This window comes from Bicyclus anynana, chromosome 23 (genome assembly GCF_947172395.1).
Source record: "Bicyclus anynana chromosome 23, ilBicAnyn1.1, whole genome shotgun sequence".
NCBI classification, from domain to species: domain Eukaryota; kingdom Metazoa; phylum Arthropoda; class Insecta; order Lepidoptera; family Nymphalidae; genus Bicyclus; species Bicyclus anynana.
In genome coordinates, this window is record NC_069105.1 from 8,397,523 (window position 1) to 8,419,501 (window position 21,979).

Consider the following 21,979-nt stretch of genomic DNA (forward strand, 5'->3'; position numbering starts at 1 on the left):
AAACCAGACAAACTAAAATTAAAAAAGCTTGATTATGTTTTAGAATCATGTAAATAGCCTTTAGCAAGTGAATAAAATACAATTATTTTGATACCACAGACATACAATCAATTTTTTTTATATGTATTTATTTTATTACAGACGTGAGTCTTTTTTGTTTTTTGCTTTTTTTAGTAGTATTTCTATGCGACTGTACCTATTCAGTATAATACAGTCCAGAAGAACTTAATCTTTACTTAACTAATTAGAGTGTGTACATGGCGAGTTTTTACAAAGATTTTTAAATAAGCATAAATAGATTTTCATTAGCGCAGATTCAGACTGACTTGTATCATCCAAATTTTGTATTATAATGTATAGATACTCTGTAAATATCATCATCATTCATCATCATTATCAACCCATATTCGGCTCACTGCTGAGCTCGAGTCCCCTCTCAGAATGAGAGGGGTTGGGCCAATAGTCTACCACGCTGGCCCAATGCAGATTAGCAGACTTCACACACGCAGAGAATTAAGAAAATTCTCTGGTATGCAGGTTTCCTCACGATGTTTTCCGTCACCGTTTGAGATACGTTATATTTAATTTCTTAAAATGCACACAACTGAAAAGTTGGAGGTGCATGCCTCGGATCGGATTCGAACCCACACCATCCGGAATCGAAGGCAGAGGTCATATCCACTGGGCTATCACGGCTCTCTATACTTATTTCTATTAACATCGTTAATTAATACAGAAATAAAAAAAGGCGAAATATACGCATAATTTTTTTAGTAAAGCATACGCAATGTCATGCATTTTTTCGCTTTATTATTAAGTATTAAACTTTCGTTGAGTCATAAGCTAGTAATTTTACAACAATGGACTGTAAAATTTCAATCCTTGCCTCCGAGATGAAACTGCGTATTAAAATACAGTAAGTACCTAACAATAATTTTATTTTACAGCATGCAGTTACTGTTTATATGCGATTATTATCGTGAGAGTATGATTTTTTTCGGACGATTATGTGAATCATCGTCAGACTGCCTCGATGGTTTCGGATCACGAGGCAGTCATAATCATTAACAGCCCATATTCACGAATGGGCTACATAACACTGTTGAGGACGAATCTCAGAATGAGGGGTTAGGTTTTAGTCCATCTCCAGTGGCGGACTAAGCCCTTAGGGGGCCGGTAGCGGCAAAGCTGAATGGGGCCCCACATTAAGATTTTTTTCGAGTTGTTTTTAACAGAATTGAAAACTTGTAAACGTTTTTTCATTTTATTCGTTTACTAACCTTTTACTGTAATTAAAAAGATGTTTTATTATTTAAAAGCTAATAAAAAAAAGAAGGGATCAAAAAGTGATAATTTTCGGCGCTTTGAAATGATAAAAAAAATTTCATTTTGATATTATAAAAAATATTAGATATTTGATCTTATTTTGGTGTACGGACTTGAAAAATCCTATTTAACCGCCTTATGAACTGTATATTTACAAGTAGCTTGTTCATTTAGCTTCAATTTCTAAATATGTTTTTAGCATATTTTCAGAAATTCTACAAACCGCCGGCATTAGCTTTACCCAAAGCGTGAATGTTGCATGCTCCGATTTGCGCATCTTTTATGGAAGAAAATTTTCATATTTTTTTTTTCATAACATAATAAATTTTTCATAACATAAGTTCACAACTGGTGCGATAACAAAAAAGGGCCAGAAAATGGATCAGGGATGTTGCTGTATCTACTCTTTAAAAACTTTACAATGAATTCATTAGTAATTTATTGGAGGGAACAAGAAAACGCTGAATTTTGTTAAAACAGCGTCAGGATAACATTGTATTATTATGTTCAATACAAGGAGTTCTTGAATTCCTGATCCTCAGTGCCTGAAGACGAAAGTTTTCGAACAGTGCGTGTTGCCAGTGATGACCTACGGATCCGAGATTTGGTCGCTAACTATGGGCCATAATAGAAGGTCAGTCACTCAGCGAACGATGAAGCGAGCTATGCTTGGAGTCTCTGCGTGATCGAATCAGAAATGAGGACACATAGCTCAGTGAGTCGCGACGCTGAAGTGTCAATGGGCAGGTCGCAAGGTGCTGGAATGGCGTACCGGTATGCGCAGTTCGACCCCTTACTAGGTGGACCGAGGATATCAAGCGGGTTGCAGGGAGCTGCTGGATGCTGGCGGCTCGAGTACGCTGTGTTTGGAAGTCCATGTAAGAGACCTATGTCCAGCAATGAACGTCCATAAGCTATTAATGATGAAGGATTTCTTATTTTCCTTGAATACATACAAAAATCGGTTACAAAATAAATGGCAATGAACTTGGAAAATCATCCGAGACAACGAATGACGACATCATTACTTCATACAAATCTATTATCTCGACAGCCGATAACGATGTCATGTTCTATTTATAAAATCACCATTAATCTAAGGGTGTTAGCACTGATACAATACACGTAACTTTGTTTTCGACCCTTTCAAGAAGTACACCTGTATCCCGAGACGTATAAAAAGCGTCCTTGGGTTATTGTTAAAGTTTGCGCGGCAAGTGGCTGCCAAAATCGGCGGCCGGCGCAAGCGCTGCGAACGATGCGCGGGACGGCGGGAAACGAAGCGTCATCAGTCAGTCGGACGCGGTCGATAAGCGCGCTCGCACGCTTCGCATTTTGAGGTTAGAATTGGCGCGGTTTCGCTCGCCAGGTGCATTCGCCCCCGCCTAACTCCGCCCCTCTCTACCTGACAGCTGTTTTCTCTCGGGAGATTATTAGTCAGATGTTTCTGTGAACCAAACCAGTATTCAATATCACCTGACGCATTATGTCCGCTGGCGGTCGTACACCAAAACAACGGAGATTCGAGATTTCCAGCATGGCTTTGAGGACAAACACTCCGAGAAGGCGACGAGGCAGTTGTAAATGCCTATTCGGTGCTCCAGACAGGGATGAGACAAGGCGGTTGATGGCAGAGCAATACGCAAGAGAACGGAAGAGGTTTATAAGGAGATTCAACTTTGACATTGAAACCGAATGCGCTTACAAGGAAGCTAAATTAGACTCTCCTGTCAAATTCTGGGAAGAGGACAAGAATGATAGGAGTCCTAGAACAGGGGCAGAGGCCTTAGCTTGTGTTGAGAATACGGATTTGCGAATGCTTGGTTCACCTTCGCGACGCAGTGCTGGAAGTTCTCCGAGGACTCCGAATAGGAGTCCCCGGACGCCGAGGACTCCCCGTGCGTCTCGGACACCTAGGACTCCAAGGACCCCTGCCTCGAGAAGGCAATTGCAAATGACAGGTCAGTACACAAGTAATCACTATTGTTAGCTAAATCAACTATGTCACACGTCTCGTACCAATTGATTACCTGACTGTAAGAAGGGTTATGTTTTTCGCGCTAATCTTGTATGTATATGTGTAATAATCTTTAATTCCTCATAACTTCCAAACCGCTGAGCGGTTATACGTAATTAGGATATCGTTAGATTTGTCATAATAAGCCAAGTGTTCTTAGATAGATGAAGCTCAAACTGAAAAAAGAACCAACACGATAGCTGTGAGACGCTATAGACTAGAGGTGAAAAGAAATTTTTTTTTAATATTGCCATATGGGTGTCAAAGTCAAGGGCTTCAAAGTATATCATGGTCATATTAAAAAAGGAGCTCCGTCTTGTAAATCCATCGCGCATACCACTGCGCCACGGAGGCCATGAAATAGGTACATTAGTGCTATGAAATAAATGATACTGAGCTAATAATGTTCACAGTGACACATTGCAAGCCTAGATTTTGTATGGAAAATGTGTTCGGCCGAAATTTAATTCGGCAACCTATGTGCAATGTTTCAATATGAATATTTCTATCATTTATTTCTTATAACAATTATTAAGAGATGAGGGTATATATTTCTCATGCCGGCTCTCGTACTATTAGAATTTTATTATTTTCTAAAGTGCTTAATCAATTTAGTCACTATTACTTTTTAAATAGTTAATAGCTAATTAAGTTACTGGGTCATTCCACAACTGATTGTCAATTCAAACGATTAGTTAAGTTTAAAAAAAAATGTTACATAAATAGTAACGCATAAGCCAGGTGGTCACCGCAAATTCCCGCGCATTGCTTCATTAGTATTCATGTAGACGTGTATCAGCACTGATCAACTAGTGGTTAGTTTACGAGGTCACCGAGGTTAGATTTTTTTTTAATAAGCTTTACGGCTCTGGGTTCTAGCCCTTTTGACCCCAACACCGAGGTTAGATGGGCAATATTATCACTGATGATTTTGTCACTTACAATGTAATAGATCTGTGGTTAAAAAGCCGGATTCAACACATAAAGGTGACGGGTTCTAACACATCACTAACTTGGTACAGCTTCAAACTGATCAGAAGGTAGCACGCATGACGTTATTTTTTGCTTTACTACAAACATTTTTATGATTTTGAAGTAAAATTTTAATATTAGTATAAATTGAATAGGTTTCAAAGTCAATAGCTAGATTTTAAATAGAACCTAAACAAATCTAGTCTGGTCTAGCTAGACTGTAGAATACGTAAAAATCTGGTTTGCTTAGCCGGGGTCAATGACTCGAACAGATATGCATCTGTGGCATTTAAATACGAGTAAATCTTTGAACTGTATTCCCAAGTGCATTTAGAAATGGAGTGAACGTGGATTGCATCCATTTCCATTACTAATATTATTAATGTGAAAGTTTGTCTATCTGTTTATCTTTTTACAGCTAAAACACATTTTTTTTTGTATTGAGACAAACTGGACTTTGAAGCAGAACATAACTTTTTATCCCAGACAAAATTATGGTTTGCGGGATTTTAAAAATTGGGATTTTCAAGTGAACAGAGTCGCGAACGTCCACTAGTCTGTATCTTTACTAATATTATAAAAAGGTATCTTTTGTGGTGTTGTAGTGTTGTGTTGAATTTTCAAAATCAGTTCAGTAGATTCAGAGATTACCTAAGGGTAGGGGTAAGTCTACTCAACCGATTTTGAAAATTCTTTTGCCACTTGAAAGCCACGTTATTTGTGAGTGTCATAGGCAATATATAATCCCTGTATTCTCACGGGGACGGGAACTACGCGGATGAAACCGCGGAGGTTTGGCGTACACATAAAAATACGAATGTTTGCATCAATAAAATATGCCCTATTGGTCCTGTGATTACTCCAGTGGTTAGACTAAACGGATAATGAAGTCCTGTATTCGAGTTCTGAGTCGGGTTTTGTAAATTTTTGAGAAGTTTTCAGTAGCTGCCCGGAGTTGGAAAGTTATTGGTGTTATAACCTTGATTGTGTTATAAAATATAAATCATGTAAAACCCTGTCATTCACTTTAAAATTTGATAATGATGATTACAAAATCAAAAATTAAGAACTAGGCTCGCTAACCTGCATCGGAGCAGCGGTGGTCAAAGCTCTACAACTTCTATAAGAAGGGAAGCTTGGACTAGCTATCCTCCTTATAGAATCTTTTCAAAAATGCCCCAACAATAAATCATCGACGAGAGGACCTGATTTAAAAAAGACGTACAGAACCCTCATCACTTGTCAATTATTCATTATCATAAAAATCACACGTACGTAAAAATAATCGACAAGCGGAAGTATCTCTTCCTTAATTTAGAAATGTTTTATTTATTCAAATTCATTATGGTGTTTGTAATTCAGGCAATGACAGTCGAAATCCGATGGTGGAGGTTCATTGCTCTGTGACGTCATCGTACCATTACGTTTTTTGTTCCACCTTCTAACACCCGTGCTTTTTGCCATCGTTAAACAAGTATCTACCACCATTCGTTACCTTAATTGCAAGTGTTACGGGCTACTTTCTACTTTCTGGACCGCATTTCAAACATTGCCGTGGACAAAGTGAGTACACGCAGTGATTAGGGTTGACACTTGACGCTTCTTTTCAAAAGATATGTTAATATGAAAACTGACATACGAAATTTCTTTTGTCACGTTTTTAGTGAAATTGTTGGCAGCTTTTTGTGAGACGTTGGCGTGTGTCAAAAAATGAAGCTCATTTTTGCATGAAAGCCGAATTGCGTGTTTTGTTAACAAAAGTGCTTCAGAAATTACAGTAAATCTAAAGAGATTGTAAAATAAGGAGGAAGAGGCAGCATAAGAAAAACATCTCACTTTTTATAAAATAATGTTTTCACAAAATTATTCATGTTTAATTTATTTATACTCTGATTATGAGAGTACGATTTGCTTTCTTTTCTTTATCAAAGCGGACTTAGTACTCAATATAATTATTAAGTACGGTCATACGTATATTTGGTTAAAAACTTTCCCATACAGTACATACCATATATGTATACAATGTTAAATACATAAAATAAAAAAATCGTTTAATAACATTTTTATACAGTTTGCTAATAGGTATTTACAGTAATTTTGCTTATCTGATATTTAACATATTAAATACTTTTTCACGAGATTTGAAAGTGACAACCCTATTTGTGTTGGCAATAAAAAAATCCCATAGATCAGAAAGGGTATCATTTAAAGTTTAATGATAGAAGAGATTCCTCACAAGTTATGGTCTCGGTTAATGAACCTATTTTTTAAGAAAGTAATGGTCTAAGATAATAATAATAATAATAATAATAATAAAGCCCTTTTATTTTCTCCTTATAACATTTACAATATTTTTTAGTAACAATAATTCCTTAAATCTAGTGTTAGTATATTTAATATTTACAATAGGTATGTTAAAAAATATGTTTTTTTTTTTATAACAAAAGAGTTTTTTTTTAAATTACAAGGATCCCTCATAGGGTATAGGCCTCCCCCAGTTCCTTCCACTTGTTTCTGTCTTTTGCTATTACTGTCCAATGGTCTAAGATCCGACATTAGAAATATATAACCTCATCTATTATTTATTAGTGATAATAAATAAATGATAGATTCACTTTGACATTGCAAATAGATTGCCTAGGTAAATCTAGGAATTCATGAACTACAGTTCGTTTCATGTAAGATGATGCGGGTGACAGTTCGTTTCCGCGATTCACGATAACAGTACGTATTATGAACGCCTTACAGGCGACTAGTACCCATGCTACCTGAAAAACACTTTAGATCAAAGGCTACATAATACAGTTAAATTAAGTATGCTTTCATTTGACATAATAGAAGATTAAATAAATGATGAGGGTAAATAAAAAAAACATTACTCAAATGTTTATATCTGGCAACCCCACAGCTGCAGTGTGAAAGGAGACAAACTTCATGTTTTCAATTCTGTTGAGTATACTATTTTAACTAGTGTACGTTTTTTTTAAATTAGCAAATGAGGTAAGTAGTTTAAATAAATTTAATAAAAAATTCAATCATTTAATACTATCCGGCCGTATTTTACTAGGCAACCTGTTTGCAATTGGTCAATGTGAATATTTTTTATCACTTATTTTTTATCCCAAATAATCAACAGATGAGGTTTATATTTCTTATACCGGATCTCGTACTATAATAATAACTGTATTTGTCAGAACTTGTCCGGGGAAATATACATGCTTATTCATGTCGCCTAATGTCAGCCACGGACGATCAAGTAATCTCACATGCAGCGCTAACAGCCTCGACAGCCGATAAAACTGATCGTGTGTAAGTCGCGATGTGCATGACATCATGCTGTTCGCGACTACCTCACGATCAGTTAAATGAAAAAAAAATTTTAGTTAGTGAAATGAAAGCATATTGCTAAAATAAGTCTTTTCACAAATATTAAATTGTGCTGGGGACCCTGAATTTAGTTTGAAAAACCTGTATGTCAGGATCCTCACTCTTCCCGCTTAGGATAAAACTACTCTTTTAACAATCATATAGAATACAGAATTAAAATAAGTTAAGACTAACATGCGTAGAAATACGTAGCGAGTCGCAGAGATTTGCTGGATGCAGGCGGCTCAGAAATTGTGATGTTTGGAAGTCCCTACAAAAGACCTATCCTGCGGTGGACGTCCATCGGCTGTTAAGATTAATGATTTGTTGAGTAGAACAGGGACAACAGAGATGATGACAGTTTTTTAAATTTTATATAAATTAGGAGTATGATAATAGTAAAGCAATATTCTAAAAAAAACAGGGTATCTGCGATCATTACTTTCGGAGCTACAGGGATTTAAAGGATCAGATTTGCGGCGCTGACAAGTGATTCCCGAAAAACGCCCCATACAAAATGGTACGAATTAATGACGTTGTTGATTCGCTGATCAAAATCAAAAATCAAAATCAAATATGATTTATTTCAAGTAGGCTCAGTTTACAAGCACTTTTGACACGTCAGTTGATTATTTGTAAAGATTCTACCACCGGTTCGGAAGGCAGGTTCTGCAAAACTGAAACCGGCAAGAAACTGAACAGTTGCTCTTTTTTAAAAAATCATACAACATTGTAATTTACAATTGATGACAACATTACAATTTCTTATAGTTTTACTTCCTTCCTTCCTGTGAAGGTGGAAGCTCAAGAAGTGAATACAAACACGTTTGAAAAATTTTGAGTAACTTTTTACTGAATAAGCTCGCGTTTGAGTATATTGTTTTTCCTCGTACAACTCGTACAATTTATCTCTACTTTTATAGATGCCTATAGTAGCCCATTCGCTAAACTTTAATTTTTGGCTAGCATTAATGCGTTTAAAGTTAAAAATTTTACTTAACTCTCTGTCTATTGTCTTGAAAAGTTTTGAGTAAAAATTGTCTTGATCGTTAGATTTGTATGGGCGTAGGGGCTTTTTTAGCCGGAAGGAGTCCGGCACTATCCGGTTCAGGATGTCCATTAGGATTTTTTTCTTCCTGAAAAAAAAAAAGTCTAAGGGTGGTCTGAGGTGGTAAGAAATTGGTCTGAGAGAGGCACAAATGTACCTTCACGGTGTGCCCATCCGTGTCAGATACCGCATCGGTTCCACCACACAAGTTACAACGACCTCGGGCCGCTCTCCAAACCTGACTTTAAATAGAACATTTGTTCCCATTTTAGACTGCACCATTTCTCCCTACGTTTTTGGTCAATAGCCAAAAATATATTTATAATGCATTTTTAACATATTTTATAGTTCCCGGAAAAAATTAAGAATAAGTAATTTTAATTTTTATCATTCTCATTTTCTTCGTTCCGAGACTCGGTCGCTAACTATGGGCCTCATAAGAAGGCTCAGAGTCACAGCGGGCGATGGAAAGAGCTATGCTAGGAGTATTTCTGCGTGATCGAATCAGAAAAGAGGGTTGCTGCGATGATATTTTGTAGTGTCTTGACACTATAACACCAAAACCACCTTTATATAAAAAAAATTTTATCATTCTCATTTTCTTCGTTCCGAGACTTGGTCGCTAACTAATGGGCCTCATAAGAAAGCTCAGAGTCAGCGCAGGCGATGGAACTAGCTATGCTAGAAGTATCTCTGCGTGATCGAATCAGAAATAAGGGTTGCTGCGATGATATTTTGTAGTGTCTTGAAACTATAACACCAAAACCACCTTTATATAAAAAAAAATTGAATTTTTTTTTATCATTCTCATTTTCTTCGTTCCGAGACTCGGTCGCTAACTAATGGACCTCATAAGGAAGCTCAGAGTCACAGCGGACGATGGAAAGAGCTATACTAGGAGTATCTCTGCGTGGTCGAATCAGAAATGAGGATTGCTGCGATGATATTTTGTTGTTTCTTGACACCAAAACTACCTTTACTGAAGTCGGTTAATTTGAAATGTTTTTTACTTCATTTCAAACTAGCAGACGCCTGCGACTTCGTCCGCGTGAAATTTATTTTTTCACAAATCCCTCGGGAACTATGATTTTTTCGGGATGAAAAGTAACCTATGTGTTAATCGAGAGTAAAATCTATTTCCATTCCAAATTTCAGCCAAATCGGTTCAATAGTTACAGCGTTAAAGAGTAACAAACATCCATAGAAACTTTCGCATTAGTAATATTAATAGGATAAAAAATAAGCGGGTCCCGTGGACCCACAACTATACAAGCGAGACTATTTTTTACCAATACATTTAAGGGTTAAAACCAACTTAAAACCATCACAATCTATGTGAAATCGTGCACCAAATCCCCTTGCACCGAGGGATAATCTACTACGTGACTGCAATGCAAAAAAACATCGTGTGAGAATTTGTTCAATTACTGTAAAACACAACTATTGTACTAAAGGAATGTTTTTTCTCACAGTCACGATTGTATTTACTTGCAAGACACAAATACATTGTACTACTATGTCACATAGGTATAGATCCCGGCATTTAAATTGAAACAAAATGTCAGTTGTCTGCGCAAATTTACAATCTATACTAATATTATAAAGAGGTTAAGTCTGTAAGGTTGTAAAGGGTAATCTGGGGATCTACTGAACCAATTTTTAAAATTCTCTTACCGATATTTCTTATTTAATTCCTGAGATTAGCGCGTTCAACCAAACAAACAAACTCGTCAGTTTTATAATAAACTAGTTGACGTCGCGTGGTTCTCGTTCTCGTAGGAATACGGGGATAAAATATAGCCTTTTTCGATAAATGGGCTATCTAATACTGAAAGAATGTTTGAAATCGGACCAGTAGTTCCTGAGATCAGCGCGTTCAAACATACAAACAAACTATTCAGCTTTATAAAATTAGTATAGACTGCAGATTTATTATAAGTAGATAATAGTAATATATATAGATAAAAAGAGTATGTATGGGTTATGACAGTGCCATTTTAGACTCTTTAAAGTAGCATGGTATAAAAGGCTTACCCTGTCGTAGGTAATTAAATAAGGTTAATCCAATGATAACCATAGGATTTAATATCATCCAGTTATCATGTTATTGATGACATAGCCTATGATTGCACCCACCAATAACAAACATCAAATTGCATACAATATTTGTAGATGGCAACATCGAAACTGGCCCAGATACAACTTCATATCCTTATCGCTCGCTTAACCCATATTTTGATAAAATCTAGACAACAGGACGACTTTCGCTAGGGTGACTTTGCTGTCAAATTACAAAGGAATGTCTTTATAATTTTAGGTAGGCTTTTTTTTCTATTCCCGCAAAACGTTTTTGGATGTAGTAAGTTGAGAGTATTTTAACGTTCATGTTGTGTGTTTAAAGGAACGTCAACACAGCAAAAACCCTTTTTTAAATTTGGAGGAAGACGAGTAACATCAAAACAAAGCTTTTTAGAAAGCCTTAGCAACCACTTTCAGTATCTTTTTGCATTGCTGATGTTCCTTCAATTTTAATACCATCGCGCTTAACAAATGCTTGTCTCTACGCCTTATTAAGTAATATTATAAGCTATATTAATATTAGTCATATCATCTAAATACAAATAATAAGTCTTTTCCACCTCAAACTTTACGAAAAACCCATACCTCTTAAATCCGTAGCGATTCCATAACGTTTTGATATTTAGTACCCTGAGGGCCATTTAGCGTATCGCAGAATTGTTTCCTAAGGTGATTTTGAACGTCATCGACCATTTTCATTCACTCAATTCGTACCACTCACTGAAGTAAAACTTATGCCCTTTAATAAGATGGTCTGTTATCATGACGGTGGTAACATGCGACCAACGAGATAATCTCATGAAGAAAAATCAACAAAATTCAACCAATGGCGGCGCAACCGGAAATACGCTGTCTCTTTCATTGCGTCGGTACGAAAGAGTTATACTGGGACTTCTCCTTCGCGATTGGACGAAATTTTGTCTTTTCTCTTCACTGATTGCCTATTAGCACCTGGACTAGGAACGGCAATAGTCCAAGCCGCCGAATCATAGATATCAGTTTAGGAGTCCTTCTCTAAGGAGCTTTTGCCGTCATTGAAAATTTCTTGCGCGATTCTATTGTCGTCGACGTGTTGTTATAATTACTCGTGGTCAACGACACTATATTTGTACCTTGCTCGTGGCACTTTAATCAGTTTAGGAGTCCGGCTGAAACCGTAGTGTAGACATGGTCACCCTAACCGCAAATCTTTTATCATATACTGTAGTTTACGGCTAAACTAATATTGGCAGTGACAACAGATAAGGATAGTGGGTTACATTCCATGCAAGGCACACGGGTGTGGTCACTTGACATCGACCACCTTAGTTACACGCCTGTGGAAATATTTGTACTGTAAAAGTTTACAAGATATTTGACTTGCTTGCAAACACTTTGAAATCACAATTTTTCTTTTGATCGATAGGTAAGTAAAGTTATCGATAGTAAGTAAAGCTAAGTATGTTTTTATATAAAAAGTAGCTAGTTAAAAAGTAATAGTTAAACAGCAGAAAACATATGTGGTTAAACCAATTAGTTAAACTAAGTTTAAGTTTAATTTTGAAACGTTTTACAACTCGAATTGTCCTTTCACAGTTCTTTGGTAAATCGGAGCCTATAATCGTTTTATCTTTGGAAATTTTACGGATTAAAATATATTATTTATTCGATTTTTGGTTATGTATAACCGCGGGTTTCTCAGAAACTATTGAATCAATTTTCATGAATATTTCTTATTAAGTACTTGTTTATATTTAGTTCAGTAACTAGCGGACGCCCGCGACTTCGTCCGCGTAAAAATTGATGTAAACTTCTCTACCTCTACCTTACCCTGCTCGTAAACCTACCCAACCCTACCCTACCCTACCCTACCCCTACCTTACTCCTACCCTACCGCTAACCCTTCCCTCCCCCCACCTTACCCTACCCTAACCCTACCCGTAACCTATCCATACCCATCCTACCCTACCCCTAATCTACCCCTACCCTACCCCTACCTTACTCCTACCCTACCGCTAACCCTAACTCTTCCCTACCCCTACCTTATCCCTACCCTAACCCTACCCTACCCGTACCCTACCCTTACCCTACCCTACCCTACCCCTATCCTACTCCTCCCCTACCCGTACCCTACCCCTACCCTACCCTACCCTACCCCTATCCTACTCCTCCCTTACCCTATATGTTCCATATCCTTCCCCTACCTCTACCTTGCCCCTACCCTACACTACCCCTACCTTATCCGTACCCTACCCTACCCTACCCTACACTTTCCCTAAATTACCCCTACCCTACCTCTATCCTATCCCTACCCTCAGCAAAATTGGTCCGGCCTTTTGTGCGTGGTGCAATGACCAAAAGACTATAATTTCCCAAGCGACTTCTATGCTAATACTGTAAAGAGGTAAAGTTTGTGTGGTTGTCGGGGGTAATCTCTGGATCTACTGGACCGATTTGGAAAATTCTTTTACCAATAGAAAGCTACATTATTTGCGAGTGTCATAGGCCTATATGCTGGCTTGGTTGGCGGCATATGTTTGGTCCTCATATTCATACGGGAACGGGAACCACGTAATTGAAACCGCGGGGCGTCATATAGCGGCATTTCTGCGACTTTCAGAAATTTTATATTATCTCCGAAACTATATAACTAATTAACATACTGTAAAGGGCAAATCTTATCTCTATAATATCTTTGTGATTATTAAATCATTTATTTTCATAAGAATTTAAGTTTAGTTGTGTAAATAATGACGTAAACCTTAGTTTAAAATTTAAATAATTTATTAAAGTACTAAAGGTACTATATCTGCTAAAATATAAAAGATAGATATATGGTGTCGCGGACTTTTTTGTAGAACTTTTAAAAAAAAGCTCAAAAAGGTCAAAAAGCCTCCATACATTTATTTCAGTTATACGCAATGGTTGAGGCAGCGCATGCGAATAAGTAAGTTTTTCGGTCTGACCTGTAAGAGAAAACCCGCGATATCGCAGTAGTTATATATGATAGAAATATAAAAAGTCTATAGCACTCCCCGATAACGTAGCATTCTACTGGTGAAAGAATTATTAAAATCGGTCCAGTAGTTCCGAAGATTACCCCATTTCAAAAAATTGTTACAAACTTACAAACTTACAAACTTTACCTCTTTATAATATTAGTATAGATAAACCTCGTCTGTCTAGTACAAAATCATATATGGAGGTAAAAATTAATTATAACACATTTGGTCGTAAAGTATCGCTTATTTCACCTATTTCAATATCGTAATGTATTACGCACTTGTGCCGTAATGTAATATAAAACCTTTATCATCCGTCCAAAAATGGGCGGTACTTTTCTAAATCTTTTTATGTCAGAGAAGTGCTCAACATGTTATAAATAAAATTTGTGAGATAAAATAAAATGAAAAAAACCATTTAATTCTTTCATTTTAATAATTTTGACAATAAATATCAGCCATTTATCATCGGTAACAGAAACACAAAAATATTAATTTACTTTATTAGTAGGTAATACTAGCTGTTTTAAAACGCACGAACTTCGCTTTCTATGCAAAAATGACAAGCGTATCAAAATGTCATCTTAAGGAAAACAACGATGCAAATTCATTGTCAGAAAGTGTGTTTCCTCGCATGTGTTATAAAACGTCGTAGGTATGACATACGTGCGCTTTGATAATTACAGCCTCGCTGTTGGCTCGAGCTGTATTTTCAACTTAGCTGTAATTTTCAACTTACCGCACTTATAATATAATGTACCTTCTTCTTTGAAGTCGGTTAAAAGTATTACGACTGTGTTATGATCCTGACCTTAAGTACCTATTACAAGTTGTTACAAAAAAGTATGAGTCACGGTATACAGGTTCGATATCGGGTATGAGTCATTGTCGACTTAGGACAGTACCTACTCGTAACTATTTCGGAGGGCGGGGTTAGGTGTGGTTTTTAGGATGAATGTGACGTAATATATTAATCATATAGCTAATGTTTGTTTAATAACATAATAACATTTATTTCATGACATTGCATAAAACAAAGTTTATTTCATCCATATTTAATTAAAAATTTGAAAATATCTCTGCGTAAACGTACATATTTAACTGGTTAATTGATTGCGATTACAACTATGTCGAAAATCTAATCGTTCAACATATTCTTTAAACTCGAACACATGAGGATACTTTTCTTAGCAAGCGCGTTCATACTTAATTAAACACACACTCGCATACACACCCACACACACACACACACACGCACCCACACAAACACACACACACACACAAACACACAACCACACAAAAAATTATTTATTTGTGTTTGATCTTGTTTTACGAATACACCTTTCTTGTTTTGCCTACTACAGATTATCTTAATTAAGTAACAGATTATCAAAAAGTAACACTAATGGGAATCCACTGGCTCCCAAGATACAGTTACAGCTAGTTTGGGAGCCAGGGATCTACTCTTTTATTGTATTAGAAATTTGTTACTGTGTGATTAATAAATAATTTTTATTTATTTTATTTATTTATTATTGTAAACAGTACTTAATGAAAAACAATAGGTAATGAGTCGTGATAGCCCAGTGGACATGACCTCTGCCTCCGATTCCGGAGGGTGTGGGTTCGAATCCGGTCCGGGGTATGCACCTCCAACTTTTCTGTTGTGTGCTTTTTAAGAAATTATATATCACGTGTGTCAATCGGTGAAGGAAAAACATCGTGAGGAAACCGGCATACATTTTATTTTATTATTATTATTATTAGTGTGATACTCCAGTGGCAATGAAGGCAATCAATCAGGGCCCGTGTTATTATCCCCAAGGGTAACAATGAGCAGTATGGGAACGAGGAAACAATGGACAATGCGAGGATGCGGCTGACTGTACCGTAGCCAGGTTATTGACATTGGACTTTATTGTGTTACTTTTGCCCTGCGGTTTCACCCGCGTAGTTCCAGTTTCGGGCGGAGTATGGGAATAAGTATGCCTATGTTGGTCGCTGATAATGTAGCTTTCCATTGGTGAAATAATTTTGAAAATCGGATTAGTGGTCTAGATGTGAAAGCTTAACATTCGCATTCCTATTTTCAATATTCCTCAGGATTACCTTTGTTTTCACTCCTGTAGATTCCTTATCTATAGGTAAGTTAATATTTAATAATAAAGCAAAACTTAAAAGTCTAAGATGTTAATCCAGGACATAATAAATATTTCCATCCAACCTGCCTTCCGAACCGGTGGTAGAATCTTTACAAATAGTCAACTGACGTGCCAAAAGTGCTTGTAAAGTGAGCCTACTTGAAATAAATGATTTTTGATTTGATTTCAACAACTCAATAGTTGCGACGAAAAGGAGTAACAAACATACACATAAACTTTGGCCTCTGAAATATTAATGAATACTCGTAACTAAACAACTGAAAATGGATAATTAGTACTAAACCATAAAACTCGTGTGCATTAACTTGACACCTGATTACAATAATATTTTTAACATAAAAATAGAATCAACTTCAAAGACGTATTTACTTTAATAAGTAATTATTTTGATTTTAACACGAAATTACTAAACCGATTTTCATGAAAATTAAATGAGACCAACCTGAAAAAAAATGAATTTTCAAAATTGGTTAATATAATGACGAAGTTATAATGTAACTAACATTAAAAAAAACATACGCGTCGAACTGAGAGAACCTCCTCCTTATTTTGAAGCAAGTTAAAAATAACAAACACACGAACTTTCGCTTTTGAAATATTAATAAACTAAGAATGGATAAGTACCTATTATTAATTATTATTAAACCACACTTAAGTACGAGTAACTATTTTATACTTAATAACAATTTGTTTTAAACATAATAAAACTTCCAAGTAAAAGAGATACAAATAAAACCTCTAATATTAACATGGTCTTAAAAAGTCCTTGTCCACCGAGCTGGAACGGAGCGGCTGGGAACAAAAATGCTCCCATTAAAATACCGTGCTGCCACCCGGAACGAGGCAACCAGCGTGACATGGGGGGGAGAGATCACCGTGCCCTATGGTCTATGGTATAACTTTGCATAGACAATTACTAAAATTATTATTATTACTATTCAACTGCGAAAGGCGGGAAAATCATAGAAATCACAGAAGCTGTCGTTTTATTTTCATTGACGAGAAATTCCTGTGGGGTCCTGTGTAGTCTTCAGATATGCCAGAGGGCAATGGAGCGTAGCATGGTGGGAGTAAAGAAGAGAGACAGAATAAGAAACATTGATATAAGGAAATGGACCAGAGTTACTGACATTTTAACCAGGATGGATCAGCTTAAGTGGAGATGGACAGGTCATATGCTTCAGGATCCTCAAGAAAAGTGGAGTACCCTTGTCACACAATGGTGCCCTCACAATGGAAGACGGAAGAAGAAGAAGAAAGACGATGGGAAGACGTGCTGAAGCTTACAGCTGGCCCATTCTGGAGAAGAGTAGCTCTGGACAGGAAGCACTGGCGGGAGCTGGAGGAGCCTTTGCCATGAGGCACAATGAGATTAGGGACATCATTTAATTGTACAAATTCTTCATTAATAAAGGCTATTTTTTTTCATTTATTTAATATGAGAAATTATATTCCCAGTCGCCAGTCACTTAGCTTCTCGGCAACCCTTTGAAAAACACTATTTAATTTGAAACTTCAGGTTGCCATGAAGGCATCTGCCAAATGGGAATATCATTTCTCATATTATGCCGATAAAAAAAAAAATAATTTATACTTAGACGACTGAGGGTCTGGATCCTTAAAACCTGCTACCTCCCAAAGCCATCACGGTCCAAACTCCATTGGAGAATGTTACTAGGTATGCAAAATCACCTGAAACTTTGTTACATTAGAGCTTTTATATACATTATACATATATACAAATAAACTAGTTTTTGTTTTGTTTAAAAATACCAAATAGTTATGATTTAACATGCATTCAAAGTTCGCATAAATATTGACTCCCGCTCACAATCGCGATACGTGACGTCATCGTACAACACTTGCCCGGCCCGTTCGGACAATTTCGTATTTACGAACTAATGGCCCTTATAATAATTTAATCTTTTACTAATGGCTAACCATTAGTTCGTCAGTATCTAAGGTACGAAATTGCCTGAACGGGCCGTGCAAATGTTGTAAGATGACGTCACGCACATTAAACGCGGGCTGTCGCCGCGCGCACACTTTAAAATTCCATATCTTAAATGAACGTATCGAAATAATTCTTTCACGAGATTTTTTTTATTTTCAACGGAGAATACAGGAAGCTAAAATTTGAAAATAGTGAACATTCTCCAATAAGCTGACAAACTTTTAGCTTTTATAAAATTACGAAGGTCTGGGTCTCTCCGTCTATAAGCCAATATGCATTGTTGCCACGCAAAAAAAGCTCGTAATTTTTAATTATCCATAAAAATAGTATCTTAACGAGTTTTGTGTTAATTTCTAGACATTTAGAGATTGAGATTCATTCTACAGATCTAGTTTTTAGACATAATGATTACCTAAGTCTGAAGGTCGCGCCTATCGACTTCACTTTGTGCACCTTTAGCGCTGTTTTAAAATGGAAAGATTCTGGGTTCGATTTCTTGCTTGGATATTTTTTGGAAAAAGGGATATAGAGCTAAAACCCCACAAGTTTACATCTCTCTCTTGACCATGACTTATTTTCAACCGACTTCAAAAAAGGCGGAGGTCCTCAATTCGACGCATAAGTATGTCTTTTTTTTTGTTGTTACCTCATAACTTCGTAATTTCTTAACCAATTTTGAAAATTCTTTTTTTCATTTAATTTTTATGAAAATAGGTCCTGTAATTTTTTTACGTTTGTTACCTCCTAACATCGTCATTTCTTAACTAATTTCAAAAATCTTTCTTGTTGGAATGAGTATACTTTCAGATTAGTCCCATTTAGTTTTTATGAAAATCGGTTAAGTAATTTTGTGTTAAAATGAGAATAACGAAGTTGCCCGTACTGTAGCGCTTTCGTTCACTATGCTAGGACACGCAAAAACAAAAATTAAAATCTTTTTAACAAAAAAATAAGAAAACTCTCTAGTATGCATGTTTCCTCACGATGTTTTCCGTCAAGTGATATTTAATTTCTTAAAATGCACACAACTCAAAAAGTGGGAGGTGCATGCCACGGACTGGATTCGAACCCACACGCTCCGCAATTAGAGGCAGAGGTCATATCCATTGGGCTCACACGGCATGAACTTGTATTGGAAAAGGAATTTTTATTTTGGTCAATTTGTACCTACGTATAATTATTACCCTAGTTAAAAACTTTGTGCACGCCCCTGCTCTAAACATAAATAGTTAAATACGGGTAGATGATTATGTGTCCACATATTATAAACATAAATATATAATTTTAATAACTTATTTTTTAATTTGATCGCAAGCAAAAGATGCACTCGCATAAAATCATACGAGCATATATCGTCACTCAGTGTATGAACATCCTGGGTCAGAGAGGATTGACCTTTGGAGTGGTATTTAATTTGTTTTTTCCCCGAACAAGTTTTGGCAACTTAGTTGCATAGGTGTCTGCCACGTGAATAAGATGTATTCATTTATTCTAATAAAAGCAATGTAAAATACACTGATGTAAACTTGAACGCAGACTTTGACTATAGAGTATCGTATTTTTTTTTATCACCATAGAAAATCCAATAGTCAGTAACTACCTAATAAAAAAGGTCATAAAATAATCACAGATTAATCAATTATATACAGATGGAGAGTACAGAACACGACGGTGTCGTAGACGCTTCAAATACGAAATTCAAAAAGTAATACATTCTCGAGTCAGTACGACACGAACCGTCGCATCAGTAATTTTAAATATTATTCAAGAAAAATGGAAAATTTTTAAATATTTTAAAAACTTTACAAAAATTAAATAAAAATAAATAAGATAGAGTATTTTTTATTGGTAATTATTGATTATTATATTAATTTACGTAATTGTTGTTAGTGTTAAATTTTGATGGGTTTCACCGGCTTCAGTACGTTGCTTGTAAAGACTCACTCTGGTTACTCTGTGCGGACAATACAGAAAATAGACAGTACCTAACTAATAAAAAAGGTCATAAAATAATAGGTCGCATAAAAAAACAACGGCAGTACATAGTTATCTAAAATAAAAAAATATATATTATTTTTTTAACACAGCCTTTTGAAACTATCAAAATGTCGTGAATACAGTAAAAATTTGTATACAAAAAAAAATAATGATTTGAATTCAGCGAAATTCAGAGTATTCCAATTTTAAAATTCTAATTTAAACTCATGAAACCCTAGAGCTATATTCTATAGAATAACTTAGAATATTCCAATTTTAAAAAATATTCACGCGATATTCAAAGCACGCAACTTGTGTGAAAGCTTTAAAAATCCTTCGAATAATTATTACTGTAAATTGAACTCTAATTTCTAAATCGTAAAGTTGATATTCCTTTAACAACTTTAGACGAAAGTCATGCACTTTGCTTCTGTAATTTTATTCTGGTGTTACGATTCAACACTCTAATGTGTTTTTCATAAGGTAGCTTTTTGTATGAATAAATCCGCAAGTGTTATTACACGGATAATGTAGTAGCTCTGTCAGCCATTACGTTCGATTTGACAGCACGTTATTCATTACTCCGCGTTGACTGATAAGGTTCTTGTCGTACCCTTAAAAGAGTTCAATGTAAAGCGTTGCAATAAAATATAACAAGGAATAAGATTGTGGACTACAGCTTAGCAATCATACAGAGATTACTGGAATAGTTTTGACCATTTTATCATTTAAGTTTGATGTGAAAAACTTATTATTTTATAGAACCACTAGGTGACGCCGCGCAGTTTCTCCCGAGTGGTTGCTTTTCCCGTTGGAATAATATATAGCCCGGGGATAATTTATAGCCTTAAGCCTTCCTAGATAAATGGGCTATCTAACACTGAAAGAATTTTTCAAATCGGACCAGTAGTTCCTGAGATTAGAGCGATCAAACAAACAAACAAACGCGTGCTGTTTTGAAATTAAACCTTTAAACAGTAAGTTTTGGTTCTGAAGCATACCTACTCGTAAAACATTAAGCTAAATAAATACATATGATTAAAATAACTACTGAAGAGAAATGAGTTCGTTCGACGTCCATTTTTAATCAAAGACATAGAGACTTTTTTTTTTGCTTTGTTTTACTTTCTGACATGGCCGTATCGGATTTAATAATAATAATTTAATTTAATTTTTTTTTTTTTTTCGCATTTGTATTATTTTTTACTATAAGTTATATCACGATTTCTAATATAGTATCAGTTGCTATGTTTTATAGTCGCTCGGCGGGTTTTAGTATGATTAAAAACGAACTGCACTGATAGCTAAACAGCGACATTTACTGTCACTCGGACGGAATACCAACGCGTATGATTTTGATTTGGTGATATTGAGCACGAGTGTATGAAATGAGATGTGAAAAACTGTTGATATGTGCCGTGATGTAATGCAATAGCCTCCGTGCTTACTTTATTATGATGAGTCGTTAGTTGTGAGAATATTCAATACTAGTCGTCGGCCCGCAGTTCTACCCGCGTAGTTCTCGATCCCGGGAGAAGGGATAAAATATAGCCTATGACACGTGGAAATAACGTGGATTTCTAGTGGTAAAAGAATATTCAAAATCGAGTTTTTCACTAATCCCGTGGGAACCATGTATTTTTCTGGGATGAAAATTAGCCTACGTGTTAATCCAGAGTAAAATCTAGGTATTTCCAGTCCAAATTTCAGCCAAATCGCTTCAGTAGCCGCAGCGTAAAAGAGGAACAAATATACTTACACACTTACACACTTTCACAACTTACACACTTACACAAACTTTCGCCTTTATAATATTAGTGTGATATACTAGCAGGAACTTGCGCGTAGTTCCGATTCCCGTGGGAATATAGGTATAAATGATAGCCTATGTTACTGACTATAGGCTATATTTTTTCCCCGTATTCCCACAGGAATCTGAACTACGCGGGTAAAACCGCGATGTTCTGCTAGTTACGAGTTACAAAGCAGGGCAGGTCAATGACCGCACGTGCCTTGATAACGTTTGGAACCGTTATCAGACGCGAAGGAAAACTGCTTTTCTCTAAGGTCTCGGCCTAATGAGGAATTTATTACTTG

The 21,979-nt window shown here is 36.0% G+C and overlaps 1 protein-coding gene across 1 annotated transcript in view; it reads left to right on the forward strand.

Moving 5' to 3' along the window:
* The first annotated feature begins 2,601 nt into the window (after positions 1-2,601).
* LOC112056617 (uncharacterized) overlaps positions 2,602-21,979 on the forward strand; it is a 30,140-nt gene continuing 10,762 nt past the window's right edge. The window contains exon 1 of the mRNA XM_024097069.2: positions 2,602-3,287. Coding sequence (XP_023952837.1) covers positions 2,813-3,287 — 475 coding nt within the window. The 5' untranslated portion in view covers positions 2,602-2,812. The remainder of the gene's footprint in view (positions 3,288-21,979) is intronic.